The sequence below is a fragment of the Ranitomeya imitator genome, chromosome 3, assembly GCF_032444005.1.
Source record: "Ranitomeya imitator isolate aRanImi1 chromosome 3, aRanImi1.pri, whole genome shotgun sequence".
Classification (NCBI taxonomy): domain Eukaryota; kingdom Metazoa; phylum Chordata; class Amphibia; order Anura; family Dendrobatidae; genus Ranitomeya; species Ranitomeya imitator.
The window spans coordinates 818,374,047-818,391,558 of NC_091284.1; the positions used below are offsets into that span (position 1 = coordinate 818,374,047).

The window sequence follows — 17,512 nt, forward strand, 5'->3', positions numbered from 1 at the left end:
TTCCTCTAGCTCCTCCCTAGAATATCTTTGTTCCTCTAGCTCCTCCCTAGAAGATCTTTGTTCCTCTAGCTCCTCCTTAGAATGTCTGTGTGTTCCTCCCTAGAATATCTGTGTTCCTCTAGCTCCTCCCTAGAATATCTTTGTTCCTCTAGCTCCTCCCTAGAATATCCGTGTTCCTGTAGCTCCTCCCTACAATGTCTGTGTGTTCCTCTAGCTCCTCCCTAGAATGTCTGTGTGTTCCTCCCTAGAATATCTGTGTTCCTCTAGCTCCTCCCTAGAATATCTTTGTTCCTCTAGCTCCTCCCTAGAATATCTTTGTTCCTCTAGCTCCTCCCTAGAAGATCTTTGTTCCTCTAGCTCCTCCCTAGAATATCTGTGTTCCTCTAGCTCCTTCCTAGGATGCATGTGTTCCTCTAGCTCCTCCCTAGAATGTCTGTGTTCCTCTAGCTCCTCCCTATAGTATGTGTGTTCCCCTAACTCCTCTCTAGAATGTCTGTGTGTTCCTCTAGCTCCTCCCTAGAATAGCTGTGTTCCTCTAGCTCCTTCCTAGGATGTATGTGTGTTCCTCTAGCTACTCCCTAAAATGTCTGTGTTCCTCTAGCTCCTCCCTAGAATGTCTGTGTGTTCCTCTAGCTCCTCCCTAGAATGTCTGTGTGTTCCTCTAGCTCCTCCCTAGAATGTCTGTGTGTTCCTCTAGCTCCTCCCTAGAATGTCTGTGAGTTCCTCTAGCTCCTCCCTAGAATGTCTGTGTTCCTCTAGCTCCTTCCTAGAATATCTGTGTTCCTCTAGCTCCTCCCTAGAATGTCTGTGTGTTCCTCTAGCTCCTGCCTAGAATATCTGTGTTCCTCTAGCTCCTCCCTAGAATGTCTGTGTTCCTCTAGCTCCTCCCTAGAATGTCTGTGTTCCTCTAGCTCCTCCCTAGAATGTCTGTGTGTTCCTCTAGCTCCTCCCTACAATGTCTGTGTTCCTCTAGCTCCTCCCTAGAATGTCTGTGAGTTCCTCTAGCTCCTCCCTAGAATGTCTGTGTTCCTCTAGCTCCTTCTTAGAATATCTGTGTTCCTCTAGCTCCTCCCTAGAATATCTGTGTTTTTGTAGCTCCTCCCTAGAATATCTGTTCCTCTAGCTCCTCCCTAGAATATCTGTGTTCCTCTAGCTCCTCCCTAGAATGTCTGTGTGTTCCTCTAGCTCCTGCCTAGAATATCTGTGTTCCTCTAGCTCCTCCCTAGAATGTCTGTGTTCCTCTAGCTCCTCCCTAGAATGTCTATGTTCCTCTAGCTCCTCCCTAGAATGTCTGTGTGTTCCTCTAGCTCCTCCCTAGAATGTCTGTGTGTTCCTCTAGCTCCTCCCTAGAATGTCTGTGTTCCTCTAGCTCCTCCCTAGAATGTCTGTGTTCCTCTAGCTCCTCCCTAGAATATCTGTGTTCCTCTAGCTCCTTCCTAGGATGCATGTGTGTTCCTCTAGCTCCTCCCTAGAATGTCTGTCTTCCTCTAGCTCCTCCCTATAGTATGTGTGTTCCTCTAGCTCCTCCCTAGAATGTCTGTGTGTTCCTCTAGCTTCTGCCTGGAATGTCTGTGTTCCTCTAGCTTCTGCCTGGAATGTCTGTGTTCCTCTAGCTCCTGCCTAGAATGTCTGTGTTCCTCTAGCTCTTCCCTAGTATGTCTGTGTGTTCCTCTAGTTCCTCCCTAGAATATCTGTGTTCCTCTAGCTCCTCCCTAGAATATCTGTGTTCCTCTAGCTCCTACCTAGAATGTCCGTGTGTTCCTCTAGCTCCTCCCTACAATGTCTGTGTTCTTCTAGCTCATCCCTAGAATGTATGTGTTCCTCTAGCTCCTCCCTACAATGTCTGTGTGTTCCTCTAGCTCCTGCCTGGAATGTCTGTCTAGCTCCTGCCTGGAATGTCTGTGTTCCTCTAGCTCCTCCCTAGAATATCTGTGTTACTCTAGCTCCTTCCTAGTATGTCTGTGTGTTCCTCTAATTCCTCCCTAGATTATCTGTGTTCCTCTAGCTCCTCCCTAGAATGTCTGTGTTCTTCTAGCTCATCCCTAGAATGTCTGTGTTCCTCTAGCTCCTCCCTACAATGTCTGTGTGTTCCTCTAGCTCCTGCCTAGAATGTCTGTGTTCCTCTAGCTCCTCCCTAGTATGTCTGTGTGTTCCTCTAGTTCCTCCCTAGAATATCTGTGTTCCTCTAGCTCCTCCCTAGAATGTCTGTGAGTTCCTCTAGCTCCTCCCTAGAATATCTGTGTGCCTCTGGCTCCTCCCTAGAATGTCCGTGTGTTCCTCTAGCTCCTCCCTACAATGTCTGTGTTCTTCTAGCTCATCCCTAGAATGTCTGTGTTCCTCTAGCTCCTCCCTACAATGTCTGTGTGTTCCTCTAGCTCCTGCCTGGAATGTCTGTGTTCCTCTAGCTCCTGCCTGGAATGTCTGTGTTCCTCTAGCTCCTGCCTGGAATGTCTGTGTTCCTCTAGCTCCTCCCTACAATGTCTGTGTTCTTCTAGCTCATCCCTAGAATGTCTGTGTTCCTCTAGCTCCTCCCTACAATGTCTGTGTGTTCCTCTAGCTCCTGCCTGGAATGTCTGTGTTCCTCTAGCTCCTGCCTGGAATATCTGTGTTACTCTAGCTCCTTCCTAGTATGTCTGTGTGTTCCTCTAATTCCTCCCTAGAATATCTGTGTTCCTCTAGCTCCTCCCTAGAATGTGTTCCTCTAGCTCCTCCCTAGAATGTCTGTGTTCCTCTAGCTCCTCCCTACAATGTCTGTGTTCCTCTAGCTCCTCCCTAGAATGTCTGTGAGTTCCTCTAGCTCCTCCCTAGAATGTCTGTGTTCCTCTAGCTCCTTCCTAGAATATCTGTGTTCCTCTAGCTCCTCCCTAGAATATCTGTTCCTCTAGCTCCTCCCTAGAATATCTGTGTTCCTCTAGCTCCTCCCTAGAATGTCTGTGTGTTCCTCTAGCTCCTCCCTAGAATGTCTGTGAGTTCCTCTAGCTCCTCCCTAGAATATCTGTGTTCCTCTAGCTCCTCCCTAGAATATCTGTGTTTTTGTAGCTCCTCCCTAGAATATCTGTTCCTCTAGCTCCTCCCTAGAATATCTGTGTGTTCCTCTAGCTCCTCCCTAGAATGTCTGTGTTCCTCTAGCTCCTGCCTAGAATATCTGTGTTCCTCTAGCTCCTCCCTAGAATGTCTGTGAGTTCCTCTAGCTCCTCCCTAGAATATCTGTGTTCCTCTAGCTCCTCCCTAGAATGTCTGTTCCTCTAGCTCCTCCCTACAATATCTGTGTGTTTCTATAGCTCCTCCCTAGCAGGTCTGTGTGTTCCTCTAGCTCCTCCCTAGAATGTCTGTGTTCCTCTAGCTCCTCCCTTGAATGTCTGTGTGGTTCCTGTAGCTCCTCCCTAGAATGTCTGTGTGGTTTCTATAGCTCCTGCCTTGACTAAATACAGATTTTACCAATTAACTGAGACTGAAAATCAGTCCAGGAGAAGAAGTGGATTTCTATGATTAAATATATTATAAAGTTGCTTATTTTCATGTGTACTATTATTTTATTAAATGAAAATGTTACTCTTTAAATATATTTGCAAAAAATAAATTGGATTCTGACTCTTCGAATTCTGTCTGATTACAGGGAGCAAAGATTACATTCACCTATAGTGAAACAAATTGAGAAAATGCAGAATTTAGATGTAGGGTCCCTTTAAGAAGTTACATGTTTCCCCCCTCTTATTTGCATTTTGCTTATTTAGGCAGTAATCCTCTTAAAGGGAAAGATCACCACATATTTCCTATATAGAAAAATATTCAATGTAAGAAGAGTAACCAGTTTCTTCTTTTTGGGATCAGGTATCCTGCACAAAGGCAACGGAGAAAATCAGTTCATTTCGCAGCAGCCGGCCGTGATTGGAAGCACCATGGGCAACGGGCGCCGCCGAAGCATCTCCTGTCCTAGCTGCAATGGCTTGGCAGATGGTAACAAACTTTTGGCACCAGTGGCCCTGACTTGTGGCCCCGACGGGAGCCTTTATGTTGGAGACTTTAACTACATCCGAAGAATCTTCCCCTCTGGCAATGTCACAAACATCCTGGAGCTAAGGTAATTATAGCAGACCTCACAGAGGGGGTCACTCTATTATTTTGTCCCTAAAAAACCTTTACCACTCTCAATTTGGAAGACCCAACCCTATTTATTTGAAGAGTCGCTGTGTAATACCTTCTTTTACCTGTAGTGGCCACTGCAGGGAAAATGTAAGGCTGGCCACAACTTTCCCTGATCCCAACTGATCGTTGGAATTTCATAACTTCCTTTATAAAAGAGGTTTTCAGGTGGAGATGACCCTCTCAGTAGAGGTGCTCCTCCGTTTAGTAGCATGCTGGCACTGCCCAATAGTAGCCAGTATAATTAGTCAGCCATATTTATTATACGCTGATTCCTATAGAGGGTATATTGAACACAGGAGCAGTTTCCTTTTTTTTGGCTTTTCTGTTAAGCACAGCTCAACAGTGACTTGTTCTGGCCTCTTTTTCTTTTTTCAATTATGACCGCTAACCAGTGCCCCCTAATGGCCGAATTAATAGCAAAAATTAATATTGAAAAAAAAAAACATTTTAAACAAAATGTGCAAATGCAGACGTCAGTTTATCATTGGGTAGAATGTGTTTTGTTTTTTTTTTTGTTTTTTTTTTACATAGGTCTGCAGGATGACCCATTGACTTCTCTCATCTCAGGGGGTTATAACCATGCACAAAAAAATGACTTACCTGGCAAATTCAGCTCTGCTCCATGTGTTGAGTTCTGTTCTCACCTTGTTAAATTAACCTCTTTACTTTCCTGCGTCTTTTACTAACACTTAATTTTCTCTCTGTCCCTCTTGTCTTCTCTTCAGAAATAAGGATTTCAGACACAGGTAATAGCTCCTCAGCTCTCCGTGCCATCCTATTGTAAAGCCGCTCCCCTTAATTGTGGGCCCCTTTAAGGGAGTCTCATTAGGAATCGACCAGTCATTGTTAATTTGCTGATCAAACCTACTTGCCGCTTGTGTGTCTTTGTTTATATATCTATTAGTTATCTATTTTATACTTGTTTTTTTTTATTTTATTTTTTTGCTCTTAAAGGGGAATTTTCCATTAATTTAATTTCTAAAAGTTCTACTCTGAACCATCGACTTAACTGATTTCTTTCCATAAAAGGGTTCAGAATGGCCATCGATTACGACTTAGTGTCCTCCTTGTTGCTCACAGATTACAAAAAGGGGACTCAACAGACTGAAAATTTATGAGCAGTGACGAAGGGACTGGGGTCACTTTGAAGCAGTGGCACATAATGGGAAGAAAAATAGGGCTCTAAAGAGCAGGGTCTTGGTCCAGAGGAACAGGGCTCTAAAGAGCAGGGACTTGGTCAAGAGGAAGAGGACTCTAAAGAGCAGGGACTTGGTCAAGAGGAACAGGGCTCAAAAGAGCAGGGACTTGGTCAAGAGGAAGAGGACTCTAAAGAGCAGGGACTTGGTCCAGAGGAACAGGACTCTAAAGAGCAGGGACTTGGTCCAGAGGAACAGGGCTCTAAAGAGTAGGGACTTGGTCCAGAGGAACAGGGCTCTAAAGAGCAGGGACTTGGTCAAGAGGAACAGGGCTCTAAAGAGTAGGGACGTGGTCAAGAGGAACAGGGCTCTAAAGAGCAGGGACTTGATGAAGAGGAACAAGGCTCTAAAGAGTAGGGACTTGGTCAAGAGGAACAGGGCTCTAAAGAGCAGGGACTTGGTCAAGAGGAAGAGGACTCTAAAGAGCAGGGACTTGGTCCAGAGGAACAGGGCTCTAAAGAGCAGGGACATGGTCAAGAGGAACAGGGCTCTAAAGAGTAGGGACTTGGTCCAGAGGAACAGGGCTCTAAAGAGCAGGGACTTGGTCAAGAGGAACAGGGCTCTAAAGAGTAGGGACTTGGTCCAGAGGAACAGGGCTCTAAAGAGCAGGGACTTGGTCAAGAGGAACAGGGCTCTAAAGAGTAGGGACGTGGTCAAGAGGAACAGGGCTCTAAAGAGCAGGGACTCGATGAAGAGGAACAAGGCTCTAAAGAGTAGGGACTTGGTCAAGAGGAACAGGGCTCTAAAGAGCAGGGACTTGGTCAAGAGGAAGAGGACTCTAAAGAGCAGGGACTTGGTCCAGAGGAACAGGGCTCTAAAGAGCAGGGACATGGTCAAGAGGAACAGGGCTCTAAAGAGTAGGGACTTGGTCAAGAGGAACAGGGCTCTAAAGAGTAGGGACTTGGTCCAGAGGAACAGGGCTCTAAAGAGCAGGGACTTGGTCAAGAGGAACAGGGCTCTAAAGAGTAGGGACTTGGTCAAGAGGAACAGGGCTCTAAAGAGCAGGGACTTGATGAAGAGGAACAGGGCTCTAAAGAGTAGGGACTTGGTCAAGAGGAACAGGGCTCAAAAGAACAGGGACTTGGTCAAGAGGAAGAGGACTCTAAAGAGCAGGGACTTGGTCAAGAGGAACAGGGCTCAAAAGAGCAGGGACTTGGTCAAGAGGAAGAGGACTCTAAAGAGCAGGGACTTGGTCAAGAGGAAGAGGACTCTAAAGAGCAGGGACTTGATGAAGAGAAACAGGGCTCTAAAGAGCAGGGACTTGGTCAAGAGGAACAGGACTCTAAAGAGCAGGGACTTGGTCCAGAGGAACAGGGCTCTAAAGAGCAGGGACATGGTCAAGAGGAACAGGGCTCTAAAGAGTAGGGACTTGGTCAAGAGGAACAGGGCTCTAAAGAGCAGGGACTTGGTCGAGAGGAACAGGTTTCTAAAGAGTAGGGATGTAATGAAGAGGCACATGGCGCTAAAGAATGGGCACTCCCTTAAGAGGAGCAGGGCTCTACATTGTACTTCCCTAGATATCTTCCTTAAAATGACTCCTTTTGTTATCATTGAAAACCTCTATGATCCAGTGCCATCTATGGGCCAGAAAAATACAAAAAAAAATCCTCTATTGACCATTATCTAAGAATCTTGTTTCCTTCCCGCGTATAATTGCCGTGCAAAGCGGGCGCCATTTATTGCACCAGTCATTTTTCAGCATAATGTGCCTTTAAATTGGAATCTAATGGTTTTAGCAGAGATTGAACCTGGCACCGTTAATCAGTGACAGACATTGCCATCCATTCATCTTGGCGTGGCTGGTGAGCTTGGTTTTCTGCATGCCATCATGCATGCAGAAGATGGATGGGGGGAATGTGTCACCCAGACTCCTCGCTGCTGAAATCTTCACTTTAAGACGAAGGCTGCTTGGCTAATTGCCTGGCTCGTCTTGATACATACTGTATGACGTGATGGATGGCGGTTTCGCTCCTCACGTTGCCGGCAATGAGGCTGCGATATTAGACCCGTTGTAGCATTGTGTCTTTCATGGTTAATTAGCTCCTGCGCAGTTTATTCAGGGAGTAATTCCAGATATAATATTTCCTGCTCGTTAGTCCACGAGATTCCACCAATCATGATTAGCCGCCCGGACGGCACAATTGTTCTCCTTGGCGTTAATTAGTGACATTTTATTAAAAGGAATTCCCCATTACAATTAACGAGGAGAGTAAAAGGAGGTCATCAAGTCTTTATTCAATAGGTCAGCGTTTTATGCTTGTCAGTGAATGGAAACAATGTTAGTTTTAAAGCTGAAAAACCTTTTTCCGGTGAGGGTTTGTAACAGTGTTCTGTATAGGGTAGAGGGCGGCTCTGACCACATATAAGGGACTTTGAATACTGCCCCAGACCCAACTCAATGTAACAGCACCATGCCCACCCATGAATGGTACAATACATACCTCCAAGTAGTGATGTATCCGTTATTGCTTCAAGAAGCGGTGCAGCGTCCTGCGCTACAAGAAGCGGTGCGGGGTCCTGCGCTACAAGAAGCAGTGCGGGGTCCTGCGCTACAAGAAGCGGTGCGGCGTCCTGCGCCACAAGAAGCGGTGCAGCATCCTGCGCCACAAGAAGCGGTGCAGCGTCCTGCGCCACAAGAAGCGGTGCAGCGTCCTGCACCACAAGAAGCGTTGCAGCGTCCTGCGCCACAAGAAGCGGTGCAGCGTCCTGCGCCACAAGAAGCGGTGGAGCGTCCTGCGCCACAAGAAGCGGTGCAGCGTCCTGCGCCACAAGAAGCGGTGCAGCGTCCTGCGCCACAAGAAGCGGTGCAGCGTCCTGCGCCACAAGAAGCGGTGCAGCGTCCTGCGCCACAAGAAGCGGTGCAGCGTCCTGCGCCACAAGAAGCGGTGCAGCGTCCTGCACCACAAGAAGCGTTGCAGCGTCCTTCGCCACAAGAAGCGGTGCAGCGTCCTGCGCCACAAGAAGCGGTGCAGCGTCCTGCGCCACAAGAAGCGGTGGAGCGTCCTGCGCAACAAGAAGCGGTGCAGCGTCCTGCGCCACAAGAAGCGGTGCAGCGTCCTGCGCCACAAGAAGCGGTGCAGCGTCCTGCGCTGGGAAATGGACAAGTGAGAAGACGCACGCAATTAATGCGCCTAACAGTGTTTGCAAGCAAACACTGCCATCTGCTGGCCAAAGATGGGAAAAGAGAAAGCAGAATGAATTACTTTAGTTGGAACTGAAAAGTGAAGTACATGTTCCCTGAGGGAAGACATTGGAGGAGACACCAGGTCAGGTGGTAGCTGTGACACAGCTATTAATTATAAAAGGCCGAGAAGAGCAGTGAAAGGGAAGAGTCGGGATCTGGACCTGTAGAAATACGGATGTGTGGTGCAGCGAGTTTGGCTTATAATTGCCATTACGAGTGACTAGAGGAAGGACTGAGAGGCTGTGAACAGAGCAAAGTGTTTGGGGCCAGAATTGAGTGAGCGAGACTAGAGCAAAAAGAAGTGAGTAGATCGTGCTAGAGGGACATTTGTGAGATCCGCAACGTGAAGGGCCTAAGTACGGTACACGGGACCGGAGCATTAGCATTGACTCCCATAGGAGCGCTTCTATCCAAAGAAGTAACTTTGGGTTTAGATTGCACAACATTTTTTTGGTCTCTAATAATCTGCTAATCTTGTTTAATTTGTACCCTAATCATACAAATTACTGTGTAATAATAAACAATCTTTGGATAAGTTACCGCTGTGTCCTCATCTTCTGCGCTGTTACATCGGCGTACCTGCACAGGTCACAATAGATAATAATGAAGCCAAGAATCTGCTTGTTACAGCCGGAAAATCTGAGACGTTAGCTTCTCCCCATCTCCTTCTCTGCCCTGTTTGGTGCTTATTCTTCTGTGTAGGGAAGGTCTGTAGTCAGGCTTATAGGGGTTAATTACAGTGCGCCGGGAGGGGTATCCAGGGCACAGAGCAGCATCAATTTGCCTCCTAATGGAGCACAACGTGCGCTTCAAATGGACGACGTAAATGAGCCGGATCACAAGATTCTCACCTTCTCTACATATTTCCAAGTCTCCAGAATAAGAACCATACCGCCACCATTATCCTAAATATTCCGTAACAGACGGAATAATAATAATCTAATCTTATCAAGGAATTATACAAACAATGAAAGGAGACCATCCAGATCCCGCTAAAGAATCAGTAGATCAATGAGAGCTTCTACTGTAAACAAAAAAGGAAACAATCATAACCTTTACAAAAATAATCCTTAGACTTACATTCTTACACATGCATATAGTATTTTAGTAGTTTGAATCTTATAAAGGAGCAGTATTATAGTAGTTATATTCTTGTACATAGGGGCAGTATTATAGTAGTTATATTCTTGTACATAGAGGCAGTATTATAGTAGTTATATTCTTGTACATAGGAGCAGTATTATAGTAGTTATATTGTTGTACATAGGGGCAGTATTATAGTAGTTATATTCTTGTACATAGGAGCAGTATTATAGTAGTTATATTCTTGTACATAGGAGCAGTATTATAGTAGTTATATTCTTGTACATAGGAGCAGTATTATAGTAGTTATATTCTTGTACATATGGGCAGTATTATAGTAGTTATATTCTTGTACATAGGAGAAGTATTATAGTAGTTATATTCTTGTACATAGGGGCAGTATTATAGTAGTTATATTCTTGTACATATGGGCAGTATTATAGTAGTTATATTCTTGTACATCGGGCAGTATTATAGTAGTTATATTCTTGTACATATGGGCAGTATTATAGTATTTATATTCTTGTACATAGGAGCAGTATTATAGTAGTTATATTCTTGTACATAGGAGAAGTATTATAGTAGTTATATTCTTGTACATATGGGCAGTATTATAGTAGTTATATTCTTGTACATCGGGCAGTATTATAGTAGTTATATTCTTGTGCATAGGAGCAGTATTATAGTAGTCATATTCTTGTACATAGGAGCAGTATTATAGTAGTTATATTCTTGTACATAGGGGCAGTATTATAGTAGTTATACTGCCCCTATGTACAAGACTATAACTACTATAATACTGCCCCTATATACAAGAATATAACTAATATAACACTGCCCCTATGTACAAGAATATTATATTAGTTATATTCTTGTACATAGGGAGCAGTATTATAGTAGTTGCATTCTTGTACATAGTGGTAGTATAGTAATTATTTTCATGTACATAGGGATCAGTATTATGTCAGGAGCATAAAGATTTAAAAAAAAAAAAATATATATATATATATATATATATATATATATATATATATATATATATATATATATATATATATATATATATATATATATATATATATATATATATATATATATATATATATATATATATATATATATATATATATTCACTATCCTCTGCTGTTAGAATTACTTTTTATTCCAAGCACCTTTTTGGTGAATTCTTTGATTCTGCTCAACTGTTCAAGAAAAGATTGGGGACGTGAGAATAAGGAGCCTTGGCTTATAATTTAAAGGTCCCCAAGAAGAAGAAATGTTATGGGTTCAACCTTTGCTAAGCAGAGGTCTTCAGATTTAACATGTTGATGTATTCAGGAATTCCTTTAAGTAGTCTAGTGGGATTCATCTTCGAAGCTTCAGATGTTTGGGCTGTTGATCGCTTCCCATTGTGCTGTTGAATGTGGCTTTAGGCTCACATATAGACTTTTTAATAGTTTATTTCTGTGTTGTTGTTTTTTTTTTGTTATTTTTTTAAATTTGCCATTCCTTGTCTTTTTTGTTCATGTTGTTCTTGGATAATCACATTTGGCTTTTTGTCTCCTTTCCTCGACCTTGTATCTTCCTTGATGATCCGGAGCTCTGATGTGACCATCTTACTTTGTTTCCTTCCATTAATTACAGCCACAGCCCAGCCCATAAATATTACTTGGCTACAGACCCAGTCACTGGCGCCATCCTTCTCTCCGACACCAACAGCCGACGGGTCTACAGGATAAAGTCAACCACAGTTGTGAAGGATGTCGTGAAGAATTCCGAAGTGGTGGCAGGAACAGGCGACCAGTGTCTACCCTTCGATGACACACGTTGTGGAGATGGAGGCAAAGCCATAGAAGCCTCTCTTAACAACCCTAGAGGTAAAGGAAATGATGATAACCGTGAGTGCAAAATAGCCGTCAACACTTTAAACCAGGTTACAACTCCTCCGTACAAGTGAATTCGAGATAGATGGGTGAGATAGATGGGTGAATATTGGAGATAAATATCTTGGGGCTTCCTCCTGGATGTGAGAAGGTCCAAGTGTTCCTGTCTCATTCTTAGAAGAATTGCATATGTTTCATGTCTTGGTTGTGACCTCTCAACTGGAGAGAAAGAGTGACAAATTTTCCACTGTTGCTCGAGAGGAACTTGTTAACTAGACTGAAGTCACTGATTGATCGTAGAAGATGTGGTCTATGGGTGACAGCATTTGATCTACATGTTCTTGGGGAGGTCTCGAATTGCTACTCCCATTGATTAATTGGGCCTGTGACCAGCACTTTTCCGAAGATGGTGGCCAAGTCCCAATTCTGAATTTTTTTATTTTAATGTTCCAGTTGTTGTGGGTCTATAAGGGAGAGTTCTTCAGTGACCTATTCCCTGAAACGCTTATATGGAATTCTCCAGGTGTAAAATGATATTTGCCTTTCCTTAGGGATGGGTCATTAAATCACATCAGTGAAGGTCTGACATCGGGTACCCTCTCCGATCAGCTGTTACCTAGAGCTGTGGTTAGTTGTCTGAATTTCTTGTTGTATGGTGCCACATAGCACATCCCGTTCTTGATCACATTGACTTCAATTTTCTGAGTTGTGGGAATGTCGGACCCTCACTGGTCTGATATTGGTGACCTAACCTAAAGGCCTTCATACATATTGGACTAAAGTATATCAGGGGATTAATTTGTATGGTGGCCTCTAGATTTTTCCTCGTTGATGTTGGGGTGGAAAGAAGGATGCGTTGTTTGATTTCCAGTGGTCGATCTTTACCACCTCTGACCATAGCTCTCTCGTAGGGAGCAAAGGAGCACTTGGCCGGCCCAAGGTTGCACCTCTCCTCCAATGTCGGTGCTGTCTCTCCCTTTGGTCTTGTGACCGCTGCAGCTAATCAGCGCCGGAGATGGGTATTATTTTATGATGGTGTTGAGTTCTTAAAAAAAACAAAAAAAAACAATAGGGTCAATTTACGTTTCTCTTTAACTCTCAAATTGGAAGACTCAAGATAACCACTTAAACGAAGTAATCAGAAGCTGTTTGCTTCTTCTGGAGAACGTTTTCTGAAGTCCTAATTTCGAACCTTTATGGGGTTGTACAAGTTTAGTAAAACATGGCCGCTTTCGTCCATAAACAGCGCCACGCTTAGGTTGTGTCTGGTATTGAAGCTACGAGGCTAAGTAAGCTACAATGTCGCCAAAACTAAAAAGTTTAAAAAAATTGAAAAAAAGTTTTCTTCTGGACAATCCCATTAATTAAAAAAGCCGTTAGACCTGATGATCGGTTCCTTTAAGCACCGAAGTGTTATAGTAAATGACTAATTTTCCCCATGAATGAACTCTCTCTCTTTTCTGAAAACTACCTTGTTCATATATCACAACTTATGGAGCGGGACCAGGAGGATTTATTTCATTCCTTTTTCGTCCCTTTGTTCCAATTTTTCCAAAATAAAAAAAATTCCGGGAGGCCTAGATTAACCTAAAAAAAAAAAGATATACTCAACGCACCATAAACCGGAAAAAAAAAAAAGAAAGTAGAAAAGAAACTTCCCTGCCTTCAATCAATCCCAAGCCACAAGTGGCTTTTAAATCGAGCCATATGAGACCTCGGCTGCATTTTCATAATTTAATTGTAATCCTCATCCACGGCGAAATGTCTCCACCATATGTAGAATTAGACGTCGCAAAATCTTTATATCCGAAGGGAATGGCTTTCTGGAAGACTTATCCCGCACGCCTTTGTCATCGCGGTGAACCGTAAACCAAAGACCAAGCCTAAGTTTTCGTGGATTAAGGAACTCGATATCTCCCCCGACCCCGTTCTGTTGTCACTCATCATCCATCGCGGGGCAATTATTAGTCCGCCGGCCCCTTGTAAATTTATAAATCCAATTATCACATTATTTAAAGGGCCGGAGTGGAGGCAAATGGGTCCCCTAATGCGTTCTAAAGCTGATGACGGTAAAGTGACTCTGTGAGGATTTTGTACCTTTTTTTTTTTTTTTTTTACGGCCGGAATTCAGAAATCATTTTTCCAGCCGCATAACATCTGCTTTGTAGGATCGAAAATTAGGGCACCGAGGGATTATACAGCGACGTCAGGGGAAACGGGGTTGGCAAAGAATGGGTTAAGTGATTGCAGGATACGTTTGTGTACTATAACCGATCTCCATTAATCTCCAATCTGGTCCCAAAATCTTATTAAACCACTCCATGAAAAGGCTGCTCAAAACTATGGCCGTCATCGTCTTCCTCTGCACCCCAACCCGAACAAAAACATAGCTCCTCTTTTCCAGAAACAACACCACTCCAGTACACAGGTCGTACGTGGTATTGCAACTCTATTTTTTGTTTAGTTTAGTGAAGCTGAATTGCAATACCAGGGGCAACCTGTTTGAAAGGGTGGCGCTATTTCTGAAAGGAAGTAAGAAAAGAAAGGAATCCTGCAAATACTGCGGTATTCTCCTGTGCGTCTCCCTCTCCTTACAGTTAGATGGCGCTGTTCTCACAGCAGAGGGAACACTAATAACTGAGGAAGAGTCTGGTGGGAGGAGCAGAGCACAAACCATGTCACAATGTGCTCATGGGAATTGTAGTTTGTATTACTTTGTGCCGAATCCTGGAAAAAAAAAAGCATAGAAAACAAACTAAGGTGTAGAAACGGGAGGTTAGCGAATCCACCGTTTGCTCTATAGAAACTTGAAACCACCCCTTTAAGACGCCCTGGTGCAGATTTTGTCATTACGCTCCATAGACTCCACCATTTTATGGGTTAAATCCTTTCTATTTGTCCCCCGGAGAGATTAATGAATTGCGCGGGGAGGGCGACTTTTCTACATTAATCTCTGTTGGTAACATATCTCGCGTGTCGCTCGGTACGTGAAGAAATTATTTAACAAGTGATAGCTGCAAATGCAGAAAAAAAAAACACCGCCGCATGGGACCTCCTGCTGCTTCTGTACATACTGCTAAAATGTGTCGGTGGATTATTTGAGTCTTGCGGGGGGCACATGACAACATGGAGGCCCAGCGCTTCACACCGCCGCCTGGGTGTTTAATTAGGATCACAGCTCTGCATGCGGCGTGCCGTAATCACCACAGCCTGGAAGCCAGACCTTCATGTTGGACTCTCTTACTCTCCGCATTGATCAGAGTTTCATACACGCGCTGTCCTCTCCATTCAGGGAGTGGGGGGTCTTAAAGGGATAAGCCATGTCCATCTAAAATTGAGTGACTAAGACTTCTACCAGAATCGAGAAGAAAGCTTAGTATTGAGACGGAGTAGATGTCTTATTCTTAGCATCATCATTGCGGGCATTATGGGTGATCCTGACCTGAAGAAGGCTAGATCACTATCTGTGCCATGTGAGGACCATAGGAGCATGACTGCAGTCTTATTGCATGACAGTCAACATAATGAAATGGTAATCCACCATGGTCAGACTGTCGCATGTAATAGCCACTGACTTCCATTTACCATCGTTAATGATTTCTATTGACTTTCGTTCACTACGATGTAGAATATTTATTGGCAATAAAATATGATTTTCATTGACCATAATGTAAGATTGCTATGGACTCTGGCGTATGGGTTTCCACTGACCGTGGCAGATGGGTTTTCATTGACCATGGTGGATGGGTTTTCATTGACCGTGCCGGATGGGTTTCCATTGACCGTGCCGGATGGGTTTCCACTGACCATGGCGGATGGGTTTCCACTGACCGTGCCGGATGGGTTTCCACTGACCATGGCGGATGGGTTTCCACTGACCATGGCAGATGGGTTTTCATTGACCGTGCCGGATGGGTTTCCACTGACCATAGCGGATGGGTTTCCATTGACTGTGCCGGATGGGTTTCCATTGACTGTGCCGGATGGGTTTCCATTGAGTGTGCCGGATGGGTTTCCATTGACCGTGCCGGATGGGTTTCCACTGACCATGGCGGATGGGTTTCCATTGACCATGGCGGATGGGTTTCTATTGACCGTGCCGGATGGGTTTCCATTGACCGTGGCGTGTGGGTTTCCATTGACCGTGGCGTGTGGGTTTCCATTGACCGTGGCGTATGAGTTTCCATTGACCGTGCCGGACGGGTTTCCACTGACCATGGCGGATGGGTTTCTATTGACCGTGCCGGATGGGTTTCCATTGACCATGGCGGATGGGTTTCTATTGACCGTGCCGGATGGGTTTCCATTGACCGTGGCGTGTGGGTTTCCATTGACCGTGGCGTGTGGGTTTCCATTGACCGTGGCGTATGAGTTTCCATTGACCGTGCCGGGCGGGTTTCCACTGACCATGGCGGATGGGTTTCTATTGACCGTGCCGGATGGGTTTCCATTGACCGTGGCGTATGGGTTTCTGTTGACTGTGGCGTATGAGTTCCCTTCAACCGCGGCATATGGGTCTCCATTGACCGTGGGGTATGGGTTTCCATTTACCCTTTGCTCGTGGCACATGGTTTCCACTGCCAATGGGGCACAATTTCCATTCCCATGACACACTCTTTCCACAGACCACTTTTTATGACTTCCTTTCAACATCATTACTATCTTCCCAACGACCAGTGTTCATAATGTATAGGCTACCAGTTAGGCAACAGCTTCTGATATCTAGCCTTAGCGTAAAGATAAACACGCAGAACTTGAGTATCGGGTGGTCCCTCCAGGTCACATAACTTTCCCTTTAGAAGAGCCACTGGATCACACTTGCAGTTAATGGACATTGGGGGCATGAACAATGGTGACAACTGCAGCTCTTGATGGTAGCTTGTTATTAGCTACATTGACTACAAAATAAGTATTCATTGGCATAAAATGTGTTGGCATTCGTGACTTGTTCCAAATTGGTCGTCAAACCTAAATGTTTAGTCTAGACTTCTACTTCTGACTTGCAATGCCTAGGACTAGAGCTTTCTAAGCAACATACCTGGTTATACCATCCAACGAGGCACATTTCTTTGAAGGCATTTGGATGGAGAGTTTGGTGCACCACGAGATTTGGGTTTATAGTTCTTGCCTTAAACATGAGGCTTCTGTTGACCGGTGGTCAGTTTCTAGATTGAACACGTTTCACAACCCAATAGTATGTTGACATGTCGCTCTTCTTCTCCAGGCATCACCGTGGACAAATACGGCCTCCTCTATTTTGTTGATGGCACCATGATACGACGCATCGACCAGAACGGCATCATCTCCACCCTCCTGGGCTCCAATGACCTGACCTCTGCCAGACCCCTGAGCTGCGATTCCATTATGGATATCTCGCAGGTACCTTTATGTCCTTTCCGGAGTGGTAAGACAATGTGACTCAAGTTGGATCCGATTAGCTGGCACGAGATGCGGCGTAACTCTCTCGCTCTCGCCCAAAATTTACAACAGCGGGGAAGTAAGAGGATTTCGGTCGTATCAGATTGCAAATTAGTTGCATTTGGAGACCTGCTGTGCTTTAAAGAGCCGAGGATAAAAACATGTTGCCGTTTATTTCCCTCATTATGGTACAGATAAATCTGGTTTGTGAAGGATGGAGTTCAAGGAAAGCGGTTTAATCTTCCGCTGAGAGTCAACTTTTTTCTATTTTCCTAAGATCCATCGGATGTTCTGTATATTGCACGCCCGACGCCGCGTCTTGTATAGTCAGACATCCCTTCTTAAAGATGTTTTCATAGACTTCTCATTGCAAATTACCACTTGTGGAAGACGGCCTTCTCTTTACTAACATTAGTTATATCCTCTTTTACTCTAATCACTACCAGAGCTGCATTCAAAATGGTGCACATCGACATGCTCCGTCATTCATTGTAAAGAGGACTCGGTCAAAAAATAAATTTCATGTGTAAGCAGCAAAATTCTTGATGCAGCTCTAGATGTGACTAGAGGATGTGATGAGTATATCAGATGCAGTCACTACA

The 17,512-nt window shown here is 44.5% G+C and overlaps 1 protein-coding gene across 2 annotated transcripts in view; it reads left to right on the forward strand.

The window, feature by feature from the left end:
* Positions 1 to 17,512, forward strand: part of TENM4 (teneurin transmembrane protein 4) — a 1,627,060-nt gene that overhangs the window by 1,591,309 nt on the left and 18,239 nt on the right. Inside the window, exons 24-27 of one of the 2 annotated variants that reach the window (XM_069759344.1) lie at positions 3,832 to 4,081; positions 4,872 to 4,892; positions 11,254 to 11,486; positions 16,717 to 16,871. In XM_069759344.1, coding sequence (XP_069615445.1) covers positions 3,832 to 4,081; positions 4,872 to 4,892; positions 11,254 to 11,486; positions 16,717 to 16,871 — 659 coding nt within the window. The remainder of the gene's footprint in view (positions 1 to 3,831; positions 4,082 to 4,871; positions 4,893 to 11,253; positions 11,487 to 16,716; positions 16,872 to 17,512) is intronic. The other variant, XM_069759343.1, reaches the window with a different exon arrangement.